General features: G+C 51.6%; 1 protein-coding gene across 3 annotated transcripts; it reads right to left on the reverse strand.

Moving 5' to 3' along the window:
* Positions 1-1623: 1623 nt before the first annotated feature.
* GATA2 (GATA binding protein 2) lies at positions 1624-20855 on the reverse strand. Of its 3 annotated transcripts, none has more exons than XM_020981198.2 (6): positions 20247-20855; positions 10713-11149; positions 9253-9873; positions 7167-7312; positions 4153-4278; positions 1624-3388 (listed from the first exon to the last, which is right to left on the reverse strand). In XM_020981198.2, exons 2-6 carry the CDS (start codon positions 10939-10941, stop codon positions 3089-3091), a joined length of 1422 nt encoding a protein of 473 aa, XP_020836857.1. In that variant the 5' UTR covers positions 10942-11149; positions 20247-20855; the 3' UTR covers positions 1624-3088. The 3 variants fall into 3 exon arrangements, with proteins under 3 accessions (XP_020836857.1, XP_020836856.1, XP_078008366.1); XM_020981197.2 differs by lacking the exon at positions 20247-20855 and adding an exon at positions 11852-11959; XM_078152240.1 differs by lacking the exons at positions 10713-11149; positions 20247-20855 and adding an exon at positions 10241-10322.
* Positions 20856-21226: the final 371 nt, after the last annotated feature.

The raw sequence follows: 21226 nt of genomic DNA on the forward strand, positions 1-21226 counted from the left end.
CACCTATTCCCTGGTCACTAACAATCCCCTTCAGTATTAGCTGGGTTTTACACTCAGTCCTCCTGGTCACTCTTTTCCCCTCACCTTCAACCCCAGTAGCTTAGATTTATGTATAAATCTAAACTTTGTCAACTAAAGTTTACAAACCCTCCATCTCAAGAAATGAGAAAATGAAGTAGTATCCCTATGTAACCCTGTCTACACTATACCTCTATTATGAGAATGAGGAAAATGAGACCCAGAGAAGTGACTTTCTTAGGATCACACAGCTCCTGTAACAGAAAGAACAATGGATTTTAAGTCAGGAAGCCTGGGTTTAAACCTTTCCTACTTATTGCCTATGTGAACTCGGGCAAATCATTTAACTTTTAGAAGTCAGTTTCCTTAATCTGTAGAATGTACAATCTGTAGAGTTGGGCCAGATGGTCTTTAAATTATCCTTTTAGCTTTGAGAATCCTGTCAGAGCCAGGAATTCTATTTCAGATTTGAAGCCCAGGGTCCATTGCACTATACCCACAACCAGACGAGCATTCTCTGGTCCATTATAGCTCTTGCCTCTGGTATTGGCTTCTTCTGCTGCCTGGTCTTTGAGGCCAAGTGAAAGAAAGGGTGATCCCTGCACTCACTTGCCTCCCATTTCCAGGATGGGAAAAATGGGAATCAAATGCCCAGAGGGCCCAGGGGCATTAGGGAATATGAGAGATCAGTTTCCAGCCTGATCTCACAAAATGGATCCATTGATGTCACAAAAAAAAAAAAGATTTTATTATTCTTAGCAGTATTCACTTTGAAGGAATATGAGGATAGCATACAATTTTTACAGACAATATATAAATGTTGTACATAATTAACAATAACTTAGTTCACTAATCCAAAATAAACAAGCAAAATAAAAAATAAAAACAGAAAATACTGAAGATTTATTTTTTTTTCTTATGCTGATACAAGTACAAAATAAGTTACTCCCAACTGTGGTGTGCCCACTGTAGCGACTGATTATATTGCACTCTGTCAATATATCACTGTATCAGGACAATATCTTCTCCGCCCCTCACCACCCACCCCCTAGCCCCACCTCGTACAGATTATGTACAGCTGTACCATGGGAAGAATCCAGACAAGCACAGGACCAATTTTGTAGCTCAGTAGATCGATGCCTGGGCAACGGCTCATCTCCCCTGTAATACCATCCTCAGGAGGGCATCTCCCTTCTAACCCTGGGAGGTACCAATCCAAGAACCCCTCATACAGGTCAAGATAGATCCTTAACATCAACAGCTCTTCCAGAAAACCTGGCCCAGGACATCTCCACGACCAGGGGACATCTTCCCCATAGCACCAGGATTCCTCTGCTAGAATGCCAGGGTAAGGTCAGTCCCATCCTCCCAACACCCAGACCTTGACAACAACTGGACTCAGTATCCCTGTGGATTCCCTTCTTTGCAAAGTGCAGCTACCTGTCCAGACAGAGACCAGAAAACCCCCAAAGACAGAGAAAAGCAAGCGTATCAACAGGAACAAAGCCAGGAAGCCTTCTCTCTCCCCTTCCGGTCCCTGGCTCTCTGCTCTGTTGTAGCTAATGCTTTTGAATTACATAGTTAGGAAAAAAATAGGAAAGTACATCCATTTTCTTATGTTTTATTTCCTTCTTAGCAGGACTTTTGCAATATACAATTGGCTTGATCCAAAAAGAAATTAAAAAAACAAAATAAAGACCAACTCATTGGTGAGTTAAGATTATGCAGTTTTCTATCCCCTAGCTGGGAGGGGAGAAGAGAGGCAACTGGAGTTGAGAAGGAAAGGGGAGGTCAGCAGAAGAATAGCTAAGTATGTACATGGGGTTAGGCCTGCACCCACTGCAGGAGTATGGCTCCCACCAGCAGGAGGACACACTTCACACTGGCCACATTGGTATTTATCTTTGACTTGGTTTTTAGTCAGAGGAGGACTTCTTCGTAGACTTTTTTTTCTCTTTCCTTTCCAAAACAACAACAAAACTCAGGTCCTGGGGGGAATTCTTCTCTCCCCTCTCCCTCTCTTCAAGGTGTTCCCTTCCTCTGATCCATCCTTCCCTCCTCAGCCTCAGGGCTGGCCATTTTGTGATTGTCTCTCCCTCCCCAGTGTCCCCCAGCCCTGCCGAGCTGACACCCTTTCCCTGCCTTCTCTCCGTCTCCTCTATGCCAGCCTTTCCCTCCCCCCACAATGCTACCTGCTAGGCTGAGGGGAACACATAACTCCTCTCCAGGGACCAGTGAGTACTCTCTCTCTCTCTCCACCCAACCGGGGTCCCATTTCTGAGGCTACTAGAACCTAGCCTCCCCACCTCCCCACCACCCCTGGGGAGGCAGACTCCCCCATTTGAGGGGAGGTACAAGTGCACATCCCATTCCATAAGCTGATGGGCTGAGTTGCTAGAACAAATGAGGCAGTTTTCCAGTTGGTCAATTTTTCTTCAACTGAGACTACCTCCCCTAAGCGGGGTGGGGCAGAACATAGAGGGGGCAGAGGAGGGGAAGGGTTCTTGCATCAATAGCTGAGACCCTTGCAAAATCCCCAAGTCCTCACTGAAAACAAGAACAAAATAAATTATTTTTATACCTTTTTCCATCTCTGTTTTTTGAACAATTAAAGTTCCTTTTTGCCTTTCCTTTTTATTAAGTTGTCCTATTCCCCCCAAATAATCGTCCAAGACAGAAATCTGGCTAGCCATCTCAGACCAGTTTATGAGATTCACAGTAATAGCAGAGAGGCCAGAGGGGGAGGAGGACAGGCATGGAGGGCTGTGGGGAATGAGGGAAGGAGGAGGCTTTGTTGAGCCCCAAGCCAGGACTGCCAGTCCCATCAGTGGGAGTGACTCAGGCAATGTCTTCTTGGTTGCTATCCCTGAGGGAGAGGGAGGGGTGGCTGCCCATCGCTGCCCTACCCAGAGTTTAAGCCCCTTCTGGAGCCCTAATCCCTGCCTCTCCCTATCCCAGGGGCTCCCCTGCTTTCAGCCTCCCCACTCCCACCCTGACATCGAGGTCTGTCCATCCATCCTTTCTGTCTGTCCATGTCCTGGGTGAGGCCCCTGAACCTGGGCTGCTGCTCTTAGCCCATGGCAGTCACCATGCTGGATGGGTGGGGGTGTCCAAAAGAGATGCTGGAGGAAGGGTGGATAGGAGTGGGCGTGGGCAGGATGTGTCCCGAGTGGCTGAAGGGTGGGAGGTGGCCCATGGGGGCCATGTGGCTGGCGAGAGCAGCTGCGCTGAAAGGGGATGACTTCTCCTGCATACACTTGGACAGTTCCTCAAAGCACTCAGCACCCTTCTTGCTCTTCTTGGACTTGTTAGACATCTTCCGATTACGGGTCTGGATCCCCTCCTTCTTCATGGTCAATGGCCGATTCACCTATGGAATAATGGCACCATCATGTTGTGCTTGGGCAGGCAAATCCCCCACCCCTCCAATGACAGATGATCTGGGTTCGGCCGTATCTCAGACTCCTCCCAACTGTCCTAACCTGGTAACTACTTTGGATTCTCCAGAAAGATGGATGAGTTTTGGTTCTTTCCCATTCTTACCATCTCATGAAATGTCATGGACCTTAAGTGGGGGAGATGGGTAGGAGACACACTGCAATCAGAGAGTTCTTATGCCCCAACGCAAGACTCTACTTTGCTTGAGTGGGAAATGTAGAGCTCAAATGTATTGCAACAACCTTTATCCTTTCCAACCAGCTTGTCTTTGAATTGTAAGAATTTTTTCTTAGAGCCAAGAGGGGCTTTATAGAGATCATTTCCTGAGAGCCAGTGAGGGAAAAGGAACTTACCCAAGGTCACTTAGGAAAGCAAGAGAGCAAGGATTTGAGCCTAGGTCATTCTAAAAAGACCAAATACAGTTCTTCCTGTCCACAACAGATGCGTGCCTGCCCTTCAGACCACTACTAATTCCGCCTGTATGAAGCTTCTCTGTTCTCAACCTCCTGTCATTGGAAGGGAGAGCTTGGGGGAGGAGGAAAATGCAGGGACTGGATCCCTCCTGATGGCTTCCCAAGCCAAGCGGAGGAGACAGGCATTGTCAGGCTTAGGAGGCAGCATCACTCTTCCCTCAGTGAAGAATGGACTGGGGTCCCTTGGGAGGGGAAGGGGCGGGCAGGGGTGGGGCACACTCACATTGTGCAGTTTGTAGTAGAGGCCACAGGCGTTGCAGACAGGGTCCCCGTTAGCATTTCGGCGCCATAAGGTGGTGGTGGTTGTCTGGCAATTGGCGCAACAGGTCCCAGCTCTCCTGGCTGCTGACTGAGGGAGGGAAGAGGGATAGATGGTAAAGGGAAGGAAGTTTAGTTATGCTGGCCCTCAAGCTACTCCCACCCTTGGCACTGCCAAACCCTTTACCCCAAACACCATCACAATGGAAGAGGGAAAAGTTAGAGCTCTGTAAAATTATTCATAAAATCTCATAGCTGCAAGAGACCTAAGTTGGAGATCATTTACTCTAACCTCATTGTACTGGTCCGAGACCCAGAAAGGGGAAATGTCTTGTCCAAAATTACATAGTACACTTTCAGTAGAGTGGTTAAGAAGTGGGATGCAGATCCCCCACTCTCTCTCTCATTCTGACAAAAGTACTTTTCCTCAGCCCCTAACTTTGGAGAACATACTTGGGCAATTCAGTCATCCCAACTCAATCCTATCCTGACCCCCGAAATCCTTCCCCCACTGCCTCTGTCCCTCCGCACCTCGCCCTTCATGTGGGCCTAATAAAACAAAGTCTGCCCTGCATCCGACTCTCCAGAAGCTTAAGAGAAACGTCACCCATACAGCTAGAAAGACTCAACAATAAGCCCAGGCCCTGCCCCAGAGGCTCCCTGACTCCTCAACCGACATCTCAAAATGTAAACTCACTGGCACAGGCTCAAAGTCCTCCCCACCCCCAATCCTTAATCTCACCCCAAGCTTATTGGGGGAGGGGGTAAGAGGAGCAAGGAATCATCACCAACCTAGGCTGGAAGGAAAAACGGGGACTCCCAAGAATGGCACAGGCCCTTGGGTGCCACCCTATCTAGAGATGGTAACAAAAGAGACTTTAAGGAAACAGTAGGGAGAAGGCACAGGAATGGGCCAAGAATGCGGTGATAAGCAAGGGTATATTAAGTCACAAAGTATCCTTATTTCCACAGGTCTAGGGTTCTTGATTCAGCCAAGTGTCTAAGCCCTAGGCTCAGACCCTCAAGCTAGATTAACTGACTTCCCTCAAGAAAATCTTAGAATTTCAGAGATAAGAAAAGTAAACACCTAGTCACCCAACCTCTTAATTTTACAAACCAGAAAACCAAAGCCAAGAAAATAGAAATGACCGGCAGAAGGTCAACTAGTCAGCCAATGGCAGTACTAGAAGGGGAACCCAAATTTCCCAAATGCCTGTTCTGCATCTTTAAATTGTACCTGCCACACCCCGGCCTGAGGGTGTCTCTAAGCTGGGGGAAGGGGAAAAGAGGGGACAAGGGAGAAGTTTCCCACCCTGGAAATTCAGATTTGCACTGAAAAGATGAGTCAAGAATACCACCAGCCTCCTCGAGTTGTCAACTCTGAAAACAAAATCTCTTCCCACCCCAATCTCCCATCCAGCCACAGGCTGGGAGAAAAACTGACAGAACGGGTTCCCCCAACTCTTCTTAGTGAAGCAGGCTGGAATCTTCCAGCACAGACTGCTGGGGCCGGGAGGCCGGGAGGCCAGGGGCTTATTTGCAAATACTTCTCTTGTTCAACACCATTAGCCTGACTGCCACTGTAGGTCAGCAGCCCAGCCTTAGCCCTAGTCCCAGCCCCACTCGGGGCCCTCACCCTGAACTCACAAAGCATTGGCAGATGACAGCAGCAGGGTACTCTCAGATCCCTCCTTCCTCTGCTTTTCAGGAGGAAAAGCAGCTAATTAAGCAGCTGCATAGCTGGAATTCTGACTCACTAGCTGTCCGGGACAGCCAGCCTCGGTCCCTCCCCCACCTTTACCCTCCAACCTCCCATCCCCAGGCTCCTGGAGGGGGAAAGAAAATGTCCCCAAAACGGCAAAACGATTTAGGCCTCGTAAATCACATCTCCCTGAAAAAAAATATATTTATTATTCTTAGCATTTTACACATTATTTGCAGAGCGGAGGGTATTAGAAATTTCAAAACAGCCCAGCAAGAGGCAAAGCCCAGCCTAGGAGACACTCAAAGCTTGCAGAGTCCGGATACAGATACACCAAGTTTCCTTATCTTCAGCCTGCAGATGTCCGGATAGGAAACTCTGGCCAGGAGCTTAGAAAGGGCATTTAAAAAAAAATCACTCAAATGAAAATACACAGTATAGGTGACTCCATGGAAAAAATAATAAAGGGAAGGTTTTTTTGGTGGTTAGGGTTTGTCTGTGAGTGTGTGTGTGTTTTAAATAAGCACCAGGAATTGTGTGCCCTGTTGGGAAACAGAGTGAGGGCTGCCCTGGGCTATGAGAGAAAACGGCTTCATGGCCCTATTTTTAAAAGTGAAATAGAGGACATGGAGTTGGACCCATGGAAGTCTACTGGGACCTACTAGGGGGAGTGTGCTAGCCACAGTAACCCTTTCATGGCCAGAGAGTACTTAGAAACCAACCAGAGAAATATTTTAAAATGAGCCATATATTGTCTGCTCTGCCAATAACTGGTTTCTCAGGCTCTAGCTCTTCGTTAACTGGGATTGTGATCTTAATCATAATGGAGGAGGGAGGAGGAGGGATCAGTTTGGTGTAATGGAAAACAAACTGACATGGGAGTCCAAAAGACTTGATTTTAGCACCAGCTCTGCCATGTGTGACTTTGTCCAAGTCACTCACCTCTCTGGGCTTCAGTTACTTCATATGCAAAAGATGCTAGAGTCTGTCTAGATTTCAACTTCTAATTCTATGACTTTGATTATTATTCCCAATATCTGAATTTTAACTTTGCAAAGCAATTTTTCTTTGGATATTTATCTAGCTCTGCTTTCTCTTGGCATTCCTATGTCAGTCACTAGGCCAGACCTATCTACTCCTACCCTGGCCTTCCAGATTCCAGACCCTTGACCTCCCAATGATCTTACCCACACACATCTCTAATCTAGCCATACTTCCCCAAGCCTAATAGCTCAGCTCCAGACATCCCAAAAAGGGTGAGCCATGTAGCCACCTACCAGTCTCCGCTTGGGTTTGATGAGCGGCCGGTTTTGTCCATTCATTTTGTGGTAGAGCCCGCAGGCGTTACACAGGTAGTGCCCGGTGCCATCCCTTCTCCAGAGTGGGGTAGCGGTGGCCCCGCAGTTCACACACTCTCTGCCTTCTAAACGGAAATAGGAGACACTGGGTGTCCTTCTTTAAAAACAAATTCGCAAAAGCTTTTTACTGTTGTTCTTTGTCTAGGAAATTACCCCCAGGGCATTAACCCCAACTTTCCCAAGGATGTAATGGGGGAGTGTGGTACCTCTCAGCATTCAGGAAACAGTGTTCCTGCCTAAAAGTGAAACCTTAAGGTAACATAAATCAAATACTCTGAGGCATGAGACCAAAAGGGAGGGGAGAAAAGCAGAGAATTTCCCACAGGACTGGAGTCATTCAGACATTCAAAAAAAATCCATCTAAGAAATGGCATTTCCACTAACAGTCACCCCATCTCTGTCCATTTCCCTCCTGCCTCTCCATTCATCTCATCTATTTCCTCCACTCTCTCTACCAATGGCTCTTATCCTCTTCCTCCTTAGACCTCTCTCCCCCAGTGGCTCTGAGCAATATTGGGATCCTCTTTGATTTTTCTCTAGGAAGAATCATATCTATATAAAGGCATATATAAAATATATATGTATGTATCAGCAATGCTTGGCCGATTTGTTGACACACACCTACACCTAAATGAAGGGAATCTCCACACCAAGTGTTCTACATAATCAATGCCTCACAAATTCAGAAAAAATATATAGCCATTTGGTTTTAGAATTCAGCAGCTTAAATTTAACCATTAATAAAAATACCTCAATCCAAATAAAAATGTAAAACCTACTGGGAGAAAGCCCCCTCCCCAAAACACACCCAAATTATTACAATCTAAGTTGGGTTCCTCATCCAGAGTCCCAGGTGGAATGAAGCTAAAGTCCAGCTTGGGCCTGATTCAATGACAGAGCAATTGCCAACAGTGGAATTTCTCTGGCCAAGAGACATTGCAGTGGGGCTGAAATCTGTACCCTAAGAAATTCCTTCAAATACAGTTTATGCAAATAAGGCTGGATTTAGGACCCAAAAAAGTCTTTTTTCATGGCATGCCAGTAGATTGTCGATAGACTAGTCCAAGATCCACAGGCTTTTAAAACAACTCCATGGCCACCTTTTCTCCAACTTAGAGGAAGAGGGAGGGAAGTTTTCTCAGGAGTTTCAGAAGGAAAAAGAGGCTTGAGGAGGGATCTCAGGAAGCTGTCTCTTTTTCCTTTAAAGCCTGGTGCAGTCACCTCTCCCAACTTAGGTCTGGCTGTATGGAGGGAGTCCCAGAATATTCCCTGGCCTCAGACCCTAGGGTCTTCTACACAGCTTGGACTATACCACACCGCACCTAGAGGTGGAGAGGACCTGATTGTTTTAGAAAGGGACCTAGAGGCTTTCCAGGGGAGTGAAGGGTGAACTTTGCAAAAGATATGGGCAGTGCTCTGAGATTAGACTGAACTCCAGTTAAAAAGTTCCAAGCAGAGACCCTGTTAATACTTCAAAATCCTGAATATGATCTTATGTACCATGCACTCCCAGGGGCAGAAATTTTTCCTAAAGGAGTCAAAGGAGTTAGAGATTGGGGGCGGGCTACTCAGCTCCCGTCTAGAACGAAAGCATTAAAACACGGAGTCTTATTCAGGGCAGGGATAAAAGAAAAGAGCGTTTGAATTGTGGTTCATCTCACCCAGCTCTCCTAGAGGACACTTTGAAAAAAGGTAACTTTAGAAGATGGCTTTTCTTGACACTGTGGAGCACCAAGGCACTGCTTTTCAAGACAGTGATGTATGTAGAGGGAGGGGAGTCTAGTTTGAAACTTTGCCTAACTTTTTTTATTCCAAACAACGTTTGTGCCCAGGCTACCCCTTGGCTTCGAAAGAACGCCTCTACTCTACACCTCCAACCAGGCAAAGTCTTCCGGCGCCAAATGCCCCATCTCCACCCCCCAGTCAGCGGCGCCAGGGCTGCCTGAAGCTAGGGAAGGGAGTGGGGGCAGGGAGGCAGGGGAGGGCTAGGGAAAAGAAAACTTACCTGAGCAGGAGCGGGCCTTGCTGCGCTGCTTGGGGGTGAAGCTGGAGGCGGGGCCGCCCAGGAAACCACCCGGGTGGAAGAGGTTGCCGCTGTAGTCGTGGGCAGCGGGCACATAGGAAGGATAGGTGGGGATAGGGTGGTGCGTGGAGGGCTGCCCGCTCATGGAAGCCAGGCTGCTCCGGAGGGGGCTGCCGCCCTCCATCTTCAAGCCATCAGACAGGGTCACTTGGTACTTGACACCTTCCTTGTCCTCTGGACGGACCCCTCCAGCTGATGAGGAGGCAGGCGAGGCCGCGCTGCTGGCGCTGGGGTCCGGGGATACCTCCTTGGGCGGGGTCGGGGGAAAGCCAAAGAGGTGCGACCCCGAGTGTGAAGCGGACGTGAGAGAGGAGACAGAGCCGCTGCCGCTGGCGCCGCTGCCTCCGCCTGGGTACACTGAGAGCGTACCCGGGCCTCCAGCTGCCGATGGGTGCAGAGGTGCCTTGGAGAAGGGGCTCACGGTCCAGGGGTTGTGGTGGTGGGCCGCAGCCGCCGACAGTGCCGCTTTGCCGCTATCTAGCCACGGGATTCCGGGGCTGTGTAGGAGGTGAGGCCGGCACATCTGGCTCCCGGTCAGGCGAGCTGTGGAGGGGGAGGCAGCCATCGATGGGGCGGGGATCACAGACAGTGCAGGGAGACTTCCCGAGGCCCCAGGACCCACTTTAAGAGACGCCAGGGAAGGTGAGAAAGGTCCCAGGATTAAGAAGTGGAAGAGAGAAGCGAGACCTTGGGGCGCAGGAAGAGAACAGCAGAAACCCGGCTTCTGCGCTGCTCACACACAAAACTACCACCACACGCAAAACACATAAAAACACACTCCCCTCCCACCGTCACCGAAGGAGATTCAGTTATTAGTCCGAGACTAACCCGAGGAAGAGGGACAAAAAGCGGAGGAAAGGGGTGAAGGGGAACTGAGTGGGGAAGGTAAGCCCAGGAATGAAACCGCTACCTCTCCCCAACAACTCCTCTCCGAGGAAAGCCTCCCAAGAACCCAGGGCGGCCAGAGGGATGCGCCAAGGGAGGTGACAGACAGAGAGAGGCCCCTCTCCCCAACTTCTTCCCTGCCCGCCGCTCCCTCTGGCCGCCCAGCCCCCAAAATTATTAGCGATTTCGATTCGTTTTGATTTCACATCCGGGAAACGGACGTGTCTAGTTTCTAGTTATATGCCCAGCTCCTCGGCCGCCCTGCGTCCCCACCCACCTCTCCACTCCCCCCTTCCCGATGTCCCCCTCCCCTTCGCTGTCTTTCTAGGGTTAAATCTACTTCCCCTTTTTCCTCTCTCCCAGAGGCATAGCTAGTGAAACTAACTAGAAAGCCGGCTGGCCAGAGTCACTTTCATACTCCGCACCCTGCACTCACCATTACCCCCCCCCAACCTTTCCCTTTGGCCCTCGCCTTTTCTGGCCCCCCAGGAATTTACCGTGTGCCTGGCTGTAGGAGACCCGCGCTCGGGCATGGGCAGAGTTGGCATAGTAGGGATTGCCCTGTGAATCCAGATGATTGAAGAACACATCCACCTCATCTGGGGGCAGCAGCTGCGCGGGTTCCATGTAGTTGTGCGCCAGGCCCGGGTGGTGCGAGTCCGGATGCTGCGCGTTGAGCACGGCGTGATGGGCCATCCAGCGGGGCTGGTCCGGCGCCACCTCCATGGTGCCCTCAGGCCCCACTCTAGGCCCTCCTAGTCCGAGAGTCCCCAGGCACTGAAGTGGATAGGGTCAGGGGAACTGCCCCGAGCAAAGCAGAGAACTGAGTCAGTGAGGCTGCGCCGTTGTCGGGGTCTCCCGCACCGGAGTAGAAAGGGGTTGCCTCTATCTGGACGCGAAGTGGAGTGTGGAGCCCGGAACCCGCACGCGCCACCTGCGAGGGTGGGGGGGGGGAGGGAGACAGGAGTGGAGAAGGAGACACTGATTAGAGCCTAAAAGCCTCAGCAGCTGAGGAAACAGAGACTCCCTCCTCCCAAGTCCTGTGCCAGGACAAGGCAAATCCTTCAGTTCTCCCGGAGCGTCCACTTTTCTTTCCTCTACAGACGATGTTCGGGTACAGTTCAAGGTCCTAGCCTTCCCTGAGTGGGACAAGCCTGAGAGATAGCTTCCTAAAAATCAGAAACGACCTTCCCCCCATACCCCCCAAAAAAACCCCACTGGGAAGTCGGGTCCTCCTACCCGCCTGCGATGAAGGCTTAAAGCGAAAGAAAAGTGAAGCTTAATTAAAATACTAAAATACCTTGGATCAACACTAACGTGGGGCGAGAGGGAAAAGGAGAGAAAGAAGAAACAAGTTTTAAAACACTAGACAAGAACCAGAAACCATGCCTCAACGAGGCCAGAAAGGAGACGGGGAAGCCCGAAGAGCTGATCCAACCACCCTTCCGTGGCGCCTCAGAGAATTTAATCCCAGCTGTAAACGAAGCGCTGGTGGGGGAGGTTGGGGGGGGGAACAACACGGCAGGTTATGGGAAGAAGGCTGGGGGCCAGCGCCGGGGAAAGGGTGTAAACTCAAACAGGAGGAAGAGGAGAGGAGGGGGAGGCTAGACCGAGAGGAGGGGAGAGAGGTTCTTACTCAGAAAGCAAACTCCACTGACTCTCGCCTTTTTTGTAACATCCCCACAGCATCATCGTCGGCGGCCCTGGCGCCAGCAGGACTCCCTTCAGTGGACATAGGGGGACGCGCACGGCTAAGAAGCTCCAGCCAGCCAATCAGCGGCGTCTGCTGCCCTGCCTCCGGCTGCCATTGGCTGGACCCCAGAAACTCCAAGCTTCTAATTTACTCCAAATATCTTTAAGAGACTAACCCGCCAAAGGGAGAGGAGCCCAACCTCCCCCACCCGCCCTCAAAAACCTTCCCCCTCCTCTATGCCCCCTAACTCCCCTCCCTCTTTCACTTTCGCTCAGGTTAAGGCGCCGCTGAGGGTGGGGTGGGGGACATGTGAAAGCAGCTGCTGCCTACGGGGTGAGAGGGTGACTACCAGGGCAACTTGGGAGGGGGGGAGGCGGGAACAAATGTTGCCCCTGGGTAGTTGTGGCTTGGTGTGATGCACTAAATCGCTGTGGGCCTCAAGGTGGACCTGGCCAAGCAGAAGAGGGCAGCGTGTTTTTTCTTTTTTTTTTTTTTAAAGAGGGTGTACCCACCAACAAGTACCAGATTTTGAAGACCCGAAGGCAGGCTAGCAGGCCAGACCCTGGCGACTGGCGCAAAGGGAGACGCCGGCCGGGCTGGGTTGGGCTGGGCTAGGGCGGTATTTCCTGGGGGGGCCAAACGGTCGTCTTGCCCCAGGGCCTAAAGGCGTATCCAAGGCCCCAGGAAAAGTGCATTGGGAGAGGACAAAAGTACTTCTGAATGCATTTCTTTCCCTCTTCTCTGGCCCCAGTTTTGTCAGTTACTCAACATGGGCATCCTTCCGCACACAGGCACCCAACTCTCTCCATTTTCTTTTACCCTCCTCCCTGAATTCAGGCTAAAGACCCCAAGACACTGTAACAGGTCTCTCTCGCAGATAAATCTACCCACCCTGAAGGAAGCAGGAGCAAGGTTTTTTGGTGGAGTTTTGTGTGTGTGTGTGTGTGTGTGTTTTCCCTCAGTGTAAATTGGTGTTTAGATGTGACCATGGGATTGTCATCATGGGACAAAATTTTTGTTGAAGTTAGATCATACACCCATTACTACCATCAAGTTGCAAGGCTGGTTGAGGAGGTTGGCTCCTGCTCTTAAAACTAAGCCTAAGGAGGTAAGCAGCACCGACCAGGAGAATTCTTAGGGCCATCGTGAAGGGTGCAAACACCCAGAAAGAGGGTGGGAACGAGGATTGAGGGTGAGAGTGGAGAGTTCTGGTGACTAAAAGACCACTACTTGACAATCACCCAGAAACAGGTGCCTGCAGAACGCGAGTGGGAAATAAGAGGTTACCACTTTCCTTTGGGTTATTCGCTTAAATCTCCTTAAGTAGAAAAATCCTCTCTTCAGGATATGAATTACAAGAACCTGAAACCCGCATCTAACAGGAGAAGCAGGAGGCCTTCTCATATCAAGGGCTAGGTAGGGACCGGGTAGCTGCCATAGGGAGGATGCATCGGGGACAGGGTAGCTGGGCCCCTGGCCGGTGGGAGGGGGGGTGAGGGGGACGGGGGACGGCTTTGTATGGCGGAGCGGGTCGCGGGGCCCGGCTTCTCTGGCCTTCTCGGAGGGTTAGGGGAGGAGAGGGAGGGGGAGGGGAAAGGGGGAGGGGAGGGGGCGGCCGCAGGATTGACAGTCCGTAATTGGGTAACTGGAGGCGGCTTCTCCCGGCCGGGCGGCCCCGCCACTGAGACGCCGGGCCCCTGACGTCACCTGATTCGCCAGGAAATGAACTTTTTAATAATCCGAGAAGGAAAAGACCCTCAGCCCTCTCACCCCCTCTGCACCCGGGACCAACCGCCCGGGCTCCCCGGGGCTGGACCGAACTTACAAGGACATTTCACCCCATACCAGGGCCCCAAGGGGCCGGGTTCCCGACCTCTCCCGTGGTAAGGAGGCGGAGGCGCATGACACCAACATTTGTCCTACTTTTCTCTCAGCAACTCGGTTTCCCTGCTAGGTTTGTTGATCTGTGCAGGTAGGGTGAGGGAAGGGAATCTCTGCAAGAAAAGATGGAAGATGGAGGTGGGGAGCCTGGGCACTACTGTGGGTCGTAGATTCTTCTCCACCTCCTGACTCCCTTCTTTAGCACACTGCCTCTCCTCCCCGATCGCCGATTGCCGCTGGCGGCCTCAGCCCCAGCTGGCCTTAGGACCGAAGGTCAGCAGATGAGAGCGTGGGTGAGTTGGGTACAAGACCCACCGAGGCGCGCCGCAAGTCCCCGAAGGCGTGGACCCCGAAAAGGAACGGCAGCCACGATTACCGGGGTCCGGAGGTGGGATGTAATGGGAAGGGGAGGGAGGGAAAAGGGAGGACGAGGAATGGAAAGGTAAAAGCATTTTGTGCCTGCTTGCCTCTTCCATCCGCCTCCCCCAAGTCTTGCTCCCCAGAGTTTTTTATCTGGGAGGTAAAGAATGATCCGGAAGGTTGGGAAAAGCAAGAGGAGCTCGACCTGAGCCGCCCCCAGTCCCTGGGTTTTTGCTCCGGGAACCGAAAGCTGGTCTAAGGCGGAGAAACCAGACGCCAGTAGGTGGGACACGTTTTCGGGCGGTCTTAGGCTGCGGCCCCCGGGGTCAGAGCCCAAAGAGGTCGCGCAGCGGGCGGCCCGAGAAAAAGCTAGGGGGGAGTTGTTTGAAATTATTTTTCCTGGTAGAGTGACGCTGGCGCCTTCTGGGGAAATATTTTGTAGCAAATCCTAACCGTTGTGGCTCCAGGGGTCAGCGTTGGGGCTTCTCCAAGAGCTTGCAGGTGATAAAAATCGAGCCCCCCCCCCAAGATATGGTTTTGTCTCTCTCTACTCTTTTTCTTACTTTATCACACAAAAGGAGGAAAAGTAGGTCCTTGGGAAAGGGAGCTAGCCGGGGTCCTCCACCTCCTGGGCCCAGGGAGAAAATCCCCACAGAACAGAGAATAGAACAGGACTGTCAACCTTGAAGCCCCCTTGTCTCTTGTCTGGTAGTATCTCCTCCCCTCACCTCATCCCTCACCTCCTGGGCTTCCTGTTTTGCCTGGCAGAAAAATCCTAAAGGTGAGGATTTCTCCTCCCCGCTCCCTCTGCCCCCTCCAAAAAAACCCAACGAACTGGAGTTAAAAGATGCCTCCAAAGTGTACGGCCTGCTAGGTCCAATCGGTTTACTAGGATGTGACCCAAGCTGGTGAGAAAGGGGGAAAGGAGAGAGCCAGGCTCCTAGCCACTGATTAGGCTGTGAGTCAGAAAACAAGCAATTATTTTTCCCAAATTCTCAAGTTTATATACTGTTATAATCAATACGATCTACTGTTTTTGTAATCAGAAATCATAATCATTGTTGTTATAACCAACATCACAGTCCGAAGTTAAAAACCAATATTGTTCTCTTGGTTATTATAAATGACACCGGGCTCCCTGTTGTCAGATTCAACATAACCTGGTCCGTGGTGTCGTTATCACCCTTCCCAAAGCGCCCCTCTCTAGGGGCTCACAAACAAGGGGGGAGAGGGGGGGATCGAATTTAATTACCTCGATCAACCGAACGGAAAATAGCTGGCCCTTGGCTGTTTGCGGACCCACAGGCAGTCGGGGAACACGGCTGGTTAAACACTCTTTCCTTCATGGCTGGCGCCTCTCTACGGGAACCCTGTCCCCACAGCCTGCAATGCGGGCCTCATTCTTCCCCAGCTCCGGGACCCGGGTCTGCCCTTGAAGAAAACTAAGCCCTCTCTCTAAATTTATAAAGATTTAGAGATCCTTAAGTATTGCCAGAGACGCAATGGCTCCCCCCGCCCCAAACTTCAACCTGTCTTTCTAAATTGTGGCTGCCTCCTGCGTTGTATGCGGGTTAGGCTTGATAGGGGAAAACAAAAACTGCTTCCTGAATAATAAGGTAAAGCAAGAGTTCTGCTTTTAAGCATCTGTAAGAGTGTGTGAGAGAAATAGAGACAACAGAGCTGGAAATTTGACTGGATGCAGTAGTGGTGATTAGAAATTAAATCATCCAGGTAGACGCTGCAACTCAACGGGACTGGCACTTAGCATGGGCAGGAGAGTCCTTAGAACGGGCTTTCACCGAGATGCCAAGTATCTTTCTCAGCGGAAGGTAGAATTTTTTTGCTCTGATTAATGTTTCCTATTTTTTGGAAGAGAGGAGTGCTTTGAAAGGTGTTTGACATTGGACAGCCCAGGCTGGCTTTGATTTGATTGACAAGGGCTATCACATTCGTTAAAGGGAAACAGGACTCAAGTAGCAAAGTACTTACCAGGAGGATTAGAGCTGAAAGGGGACATCTGGTATTGAATTTAAAAAATAAAAATATATTTAACAAAGTTACTTGAAGAAACAGGCAATATGTGTAAATAATCGTTGTGTGTTTTCACTCTCATGTGGCATGGACCTGGGTATGTACTCACATGCTCTCATAAACTCCCAAAGATCCAAGCCTTTCTTTAATTGAAGGTTTTTACTGACACTTGAGAAAGATTTTAAAGGACTATCTTTGCAATCTAGAGGACCAATAAACTGCCCTCTCCCCACACCAAAAATAAACTATCCCTGATAGTTTCCACCTTAAAAACCGAAAGCACTCCACTCTGGGAACCGGAGTCCCCATACACCTAGTCTATTCCAGACTTGCTCTGAGTTTGCCACAGTGGGTCCCTAGAGCGCCCTCCCCCAGCTCAGCCCTGGGTCGGCCCATACAGCGGTCGGTCCTGGCTAGCTCAGCTCGGCTCAGCTCCATTCCCGGGAATGAAGACGCATTGTTCAGCTCACAGCCCTGGCCACTTTGCTCTTTGTTTAAACTTCACTCATCCTGAGGCAGCCCCACTGGGACCATAAGTTTTTCCTCTCTTTGTAACCCTATTCTTCTCGCCTTTTCCTATGGGCAGCTAATTGGTGCTGCAATCAAACCGAGAAGAGGGGTGAGGAACGGGGGGGGGAGTGTCAGGAGAGAGAAGGAGAGAGGAAGAAGAAGAGGAGAATTTGATTAACCCTTGACAGGCTTTGGAGATGATTCTGCATTCACTACGAGGTTTTGGTAGTATATCCACCAGTATCTCCCGACCTTTTCCCTTTTCTTTTTTTCCCATCGACACCCCCTGCCCTTCACTGACAGCATAGTTAGTCCCTATACTCACGGCTAGGGTTTCCACGACAGCCTGAGCCTGCTGGGGGCGCAACAGGAAGGGAGAGGCAAAGGGCTTAGGATGGACAGCGGGCTGCGCAGAGATGTAAAAACCAGCAACGCAGCACGGCCTCGCAGCTCTTCCGAACTGCAGCTGCCCACAGCCTCCCAGTCACCCGGGCTCTCCAGGAACAGAAAGAGAAGCACGTATAACTGGCGTCAGATACATACGTTCTCTTTTTCTCTCTTCCGGGTTTATTTCAAGCTGCCCCCTCTCTGTCTCAGTCCAGCAGAGACCAGACTCCGTCTTCTCTCCCTACCCACCCCACTCCCTTTATGCCCTGAGAGTTCAGTGATGGATATCCCTGGGCCCGGGTTCTCCACTGTCCAAACATTGGGCTGCCTCAAACTTTCTCTGCAGCAATTAGGATAGCCCCCAGTCTTCCTTACAGCACGGAGCCAGTTGCCCCCTCCCTTGGAGATGTGCTGTTCTGGGCTGCCTCTTGGTGTTGGGGTTCCTGCCCTTCCCCAAGGCTGTAAGCCCTGGACACCACTAATGGCCACTAATAGGGTTATAAAATGACAGTTCCCTCTCAACCGCAAAGACCCTATTTAAGCTATTTAAAAGGGTCAAATAAATCATCTGCAATTCACTCTGTTCAAATCTGGCTTGGGGGTGGGGGGGGGGGGGAAGGGTCTGCAGGTCTGGACTCTGTTAATACCTTGTCCTGGACTTCTTCCCCCAGCCAAGGTGGTTGTACTCCACTCTTCCCTGTCTCAATTCCTTCTCTTGGCCCGATGGGGGCCCAAGCTTTGAATTCTCCTTGACAACTTGTAAATACATTTCGTTAACCTGCAATTTGTTTGCAATTTGTCAATCAGGCGAAAGTAACAGTGTCCAGCCACGGAGGCTCGACCCAAAGGCCTTCCTTCCAGTGTCTCTCTTGCCCTCAGCGCCCCCACCCTTTCACCAATACCGCTCAGTTCTGCAGCTGCAGGGCCAAGCTAAGCTCCCCAAACTAGGAAGCTGGCAGCTTCAGCGTCAGAATAACCTTACTGGTGCTGCCTCTTAATTCTGCACTTAAGACCAGGACATGGATCGAGTCTGGTTTGTAATCATTTCGATTATCGGGAGCCCGATATTGACGCCACTAAAGGCTAGCGCTAACCCCCCACCCGGCGGACTGGGCCCCTGGTAACAATAGGGACTGGAGCGAATCGCCAGATGTTTCTGGTCACAGGAGAATTCGGTTTTTTCCGATGCAACGAATTCCCAGCTGTTCCGAGAAAGTGGCGGCTCCCCCTAGCCTTAAGGATTGGGTGTAGGATTTGCAGCCCCGGATTTCCCAAAGAAGGCTACTTTGGGGGGACCCTAAGGTTCATCTCCTCAGAGGCTAAATTGATCCTAGCTCCTTAGCCTTCAGGACAAATTTACCACTGAGCTTGTCAGGACCTTAGGACCTACAGCAGTAGTGGGGCCTGCGGCTCAGTAGGACAGCCAGTTACCTGTAAGGACTACAGTGTTCCTAGCTCCTAGTGGGCCTCTCCAGATGTGTTGCTTCTGGGCCTGCCATCGAATATCTCTGGCCTGCCCGGGACTGGCAGCCGGGATGGCATAGGCAAACAATACATCTCTAATAAATCCCGATTAATCAAGACACAAACTTGGGTCACAGTTTTTTCCACTCTGGCAGTTTCTACCTCAAGTCCTGAGCTGGTCTCATTCTTATTGAAATCCCTCTAAACGGATTCCGGCTCAGGCGCCCGACTGAGAAGGGGGAGACCCAGCTCTTCGCCCCTCCCGTCGCACCCCACAGCAGTGAAGAATAAAAGAGAGGGAGGGGGGAAGGAGCCCCCAGAGGCTAGCGGCCTGAAAGGCGCCGCCGGGTGCAGCGGGCGAAGGCAGAAAGGAACGAACGGGGTTAAGTCATGCAAAGCCGAATAAGCCAGCGCACGGGACCCGGGCCCGGCAGGTGCAGGGAGAGCCAGCAACCAGGAGGGCCTGGGCTCCCGAGGACTGCACTGTAGCAGCCACACGAAGGGGGGCTTTGAGTAGAAGATGGGACAAAAGAGGGAGGGGACCGGGTGGAGGGCTACTTGGGTGGAGAGAGGCAGGCTACAGCCACAGATCTGGAGACCGCATCAGTGAAGGCCCCAGGAGCCTCCTCCCGAAATGTGTCAGAAAGAGGATATATAGTAAGATATGCTGGGTCCAAATCCTTTATTCAACAGCAACAAGGGGCCAGCTTCCAGATTGGTGCCGTGTAGTGGCGAAGTTACTCTGTACTGGAGTGATTAGAGAAGACCTCAGCCGAGGGCCTGAATGCACAATAAGTGCCCCCCACCTATCCGCCCATCCACTTTAGACACACATATACAGCCCTCCCTAGCTAAATAACCCGAGGAAAAATTTGCTCCCGAGAGGCCCAATCCCCGCATGCCTCTGGTTTCTGCCAGCTGCCTCCTTGCGGCCGACTCGGCCTGAGGACTGCCCCTCACGATTTGGTTTCGTGGTCCGGGCACTTTTTGCTTTTAGCTCTCGGCCTCAGCTCTTCCCAGCTCCTTACTTTTTTAGAATTGGACCCACAGGCCGGCCAGGGCCTGGGGGAGCTGTGCTAGGAAAGGGCCCACGGGCGCGGACACTAAATCCCTCCGCGGAAGACGGGGCCGGGCACATCTAGAGTTCCCGGACATCCAACAGCATGTTTATTTAATCGGAATCTAGCATAGCGTCTCACGAAAAAAAGACTCCAGGGAGAAGGGAATCCCGGCCTTAGACAGCTAAAGACTAGGCCGGATCTTCTTGGCTCCCCCCCATCCCTCCCGCCTCGCCACCTCACTCCACACTCCTGTGGTCCCCGTCCCAGAATTTGGACGCCGTTTCAGGAATGTGTGGCTCCCTCAACCCTGGCCTTCAGGGACTGAAGCCTCCAGTTCCCAAGCTGTCCTCTCTCCTACCCGCCTTTCACCCCCACCCCGCGCTATCTCAGCTTGGAAGGAACGCGGGCTGCGGGGCTCAGGGGTCGGTAAGAACAACACCGGGCCTGGGGTATAGTAGCCCTTCTTGGCGCCCCCCCAGAAACCCTGAAGCTTGCAGCAAAAAGCCCTGAGCTCCCGAGGCACAGAGCTATCCGCAACCCGCAACCCGCGTCTTCTGCACACCTGTCCTTTAACTAGCGCCACCCCTGAGCTCCCAATGTCCCCAAAGCGCAGCTTGCCTGCGCTCAGAGCCCAGTTGTCCTACCTCTCTCCTGGGCGCTTAGACTAACGTTGTCCGGAGCCCCCTTTGCGGGTCTTCTCAGCCGAGGCTCAGTTAGCTTCTGCTCCCTCTCCAGGAGCCTCCCGGTTGCTCCCCTGGGTCCCTATCGACCGCAGCCAGCTCCCAGGAGGCTCTGGGGATAATACAGAGCGCAGAGGTTGCCGAGATGCTGCGGAGGGTTCCTGGCGGGCGGCTGCACAGAGAGGCGCCACCCGACCAGCAGAGGGGTTGCCAGGGGAGTGTGTTGCAAACTGGCAGAAATGCTCCCGGCTGCTTTTCTCTCAGTCCGTCTCCCCTGGACGGCGCGGCGCGGGAGCCGGCGCGTGTTTATGTACACAATGAGCGCGCCCGGCTCGCCGCCTTCATTTGCATGAGGACGATCTTGCTACAAGCCCGCCGCATTGTCCGCCTCGTGCACCTTTTGTTATCGGGCTCTGTCACAGGCTACGCGACTTGACTTTCATATTTTAAAATGAATTGATATTATAGCAACAACGGAGGAGGAGAAAGAGAGAGAGAGAGACAGACCCGGTGGGAGAGCCAGAGAGCGAGCAAGTGAGAGGCTCCAAGCTCCGCAGAAAGCGAGCTGGACCCTGCTCGCTCGACTTCCCCTTCCTTCGGCTTGCGCCTTCTCTTCTTTCTATTTATTTCAACCTCACTTTGAGGGGGCGGGGAGGGGAATTGGAAGAGGGGGGCAGCGGCTCGGTTTCCAATTGCCCTCGGTAACGAATGCCTTCCTAGAATCTGCCCATTCCAGCGGTTGGGCTCTGCCCTGCTCCCCCATCAAAGAATGTCACATACCGACTTTGTTGGGGATAAAACCCTCTGGACACGCACAATCTCAGTTAAGTATGCACACGCGTATAGGCATAGATCTACAGTACTCACACACCCAGTAACACAAGTATATGTACACACATCTACTCACACAAATATATACTTATATGTAAATATGCAGTCCCTCC

Source organism: Phascolarctos cinereus, unplaced genomic scaffold, assembly GCF_003287225.1.
Source record: "Phascolarctos cinereus isolate Bilbo 61053 unplaced genomic scaffold, phaCin_HiC Scaffold_4;HRSCAF=312, whole genome shotgun sequence".
Lineage (NCBI taxonomy): Eukaryota > Metazoa > Chordata > Mammalia > Diprotodontia > Phascolarctidae > Phascolarctos > Phascolarctos cinereus.

Coding starts and splice junctions, on each gene's coding strand:
- GATA2 (XM_020981198.2), bottom strand. CDS start 10,941: ATGGAGGTGGCGCCGGACCAGCCCCGCTGGATGGCCCATCACGCCGTG. Junction 4,279..7,166: donor TCAAACCCAAGCGGAGACTG/GTAGGTGGCTAC, acceptor TCCCTCCCTCAG/TCAGCAGCCAGGAGAGCTGG. Junction 3,389..4,152: donor TCTACTACAAACTGCACAAT/GTGAGTGTGCCC, acceptor ATTATTCCATAG/GTGAATCGGCCATTGACCAT.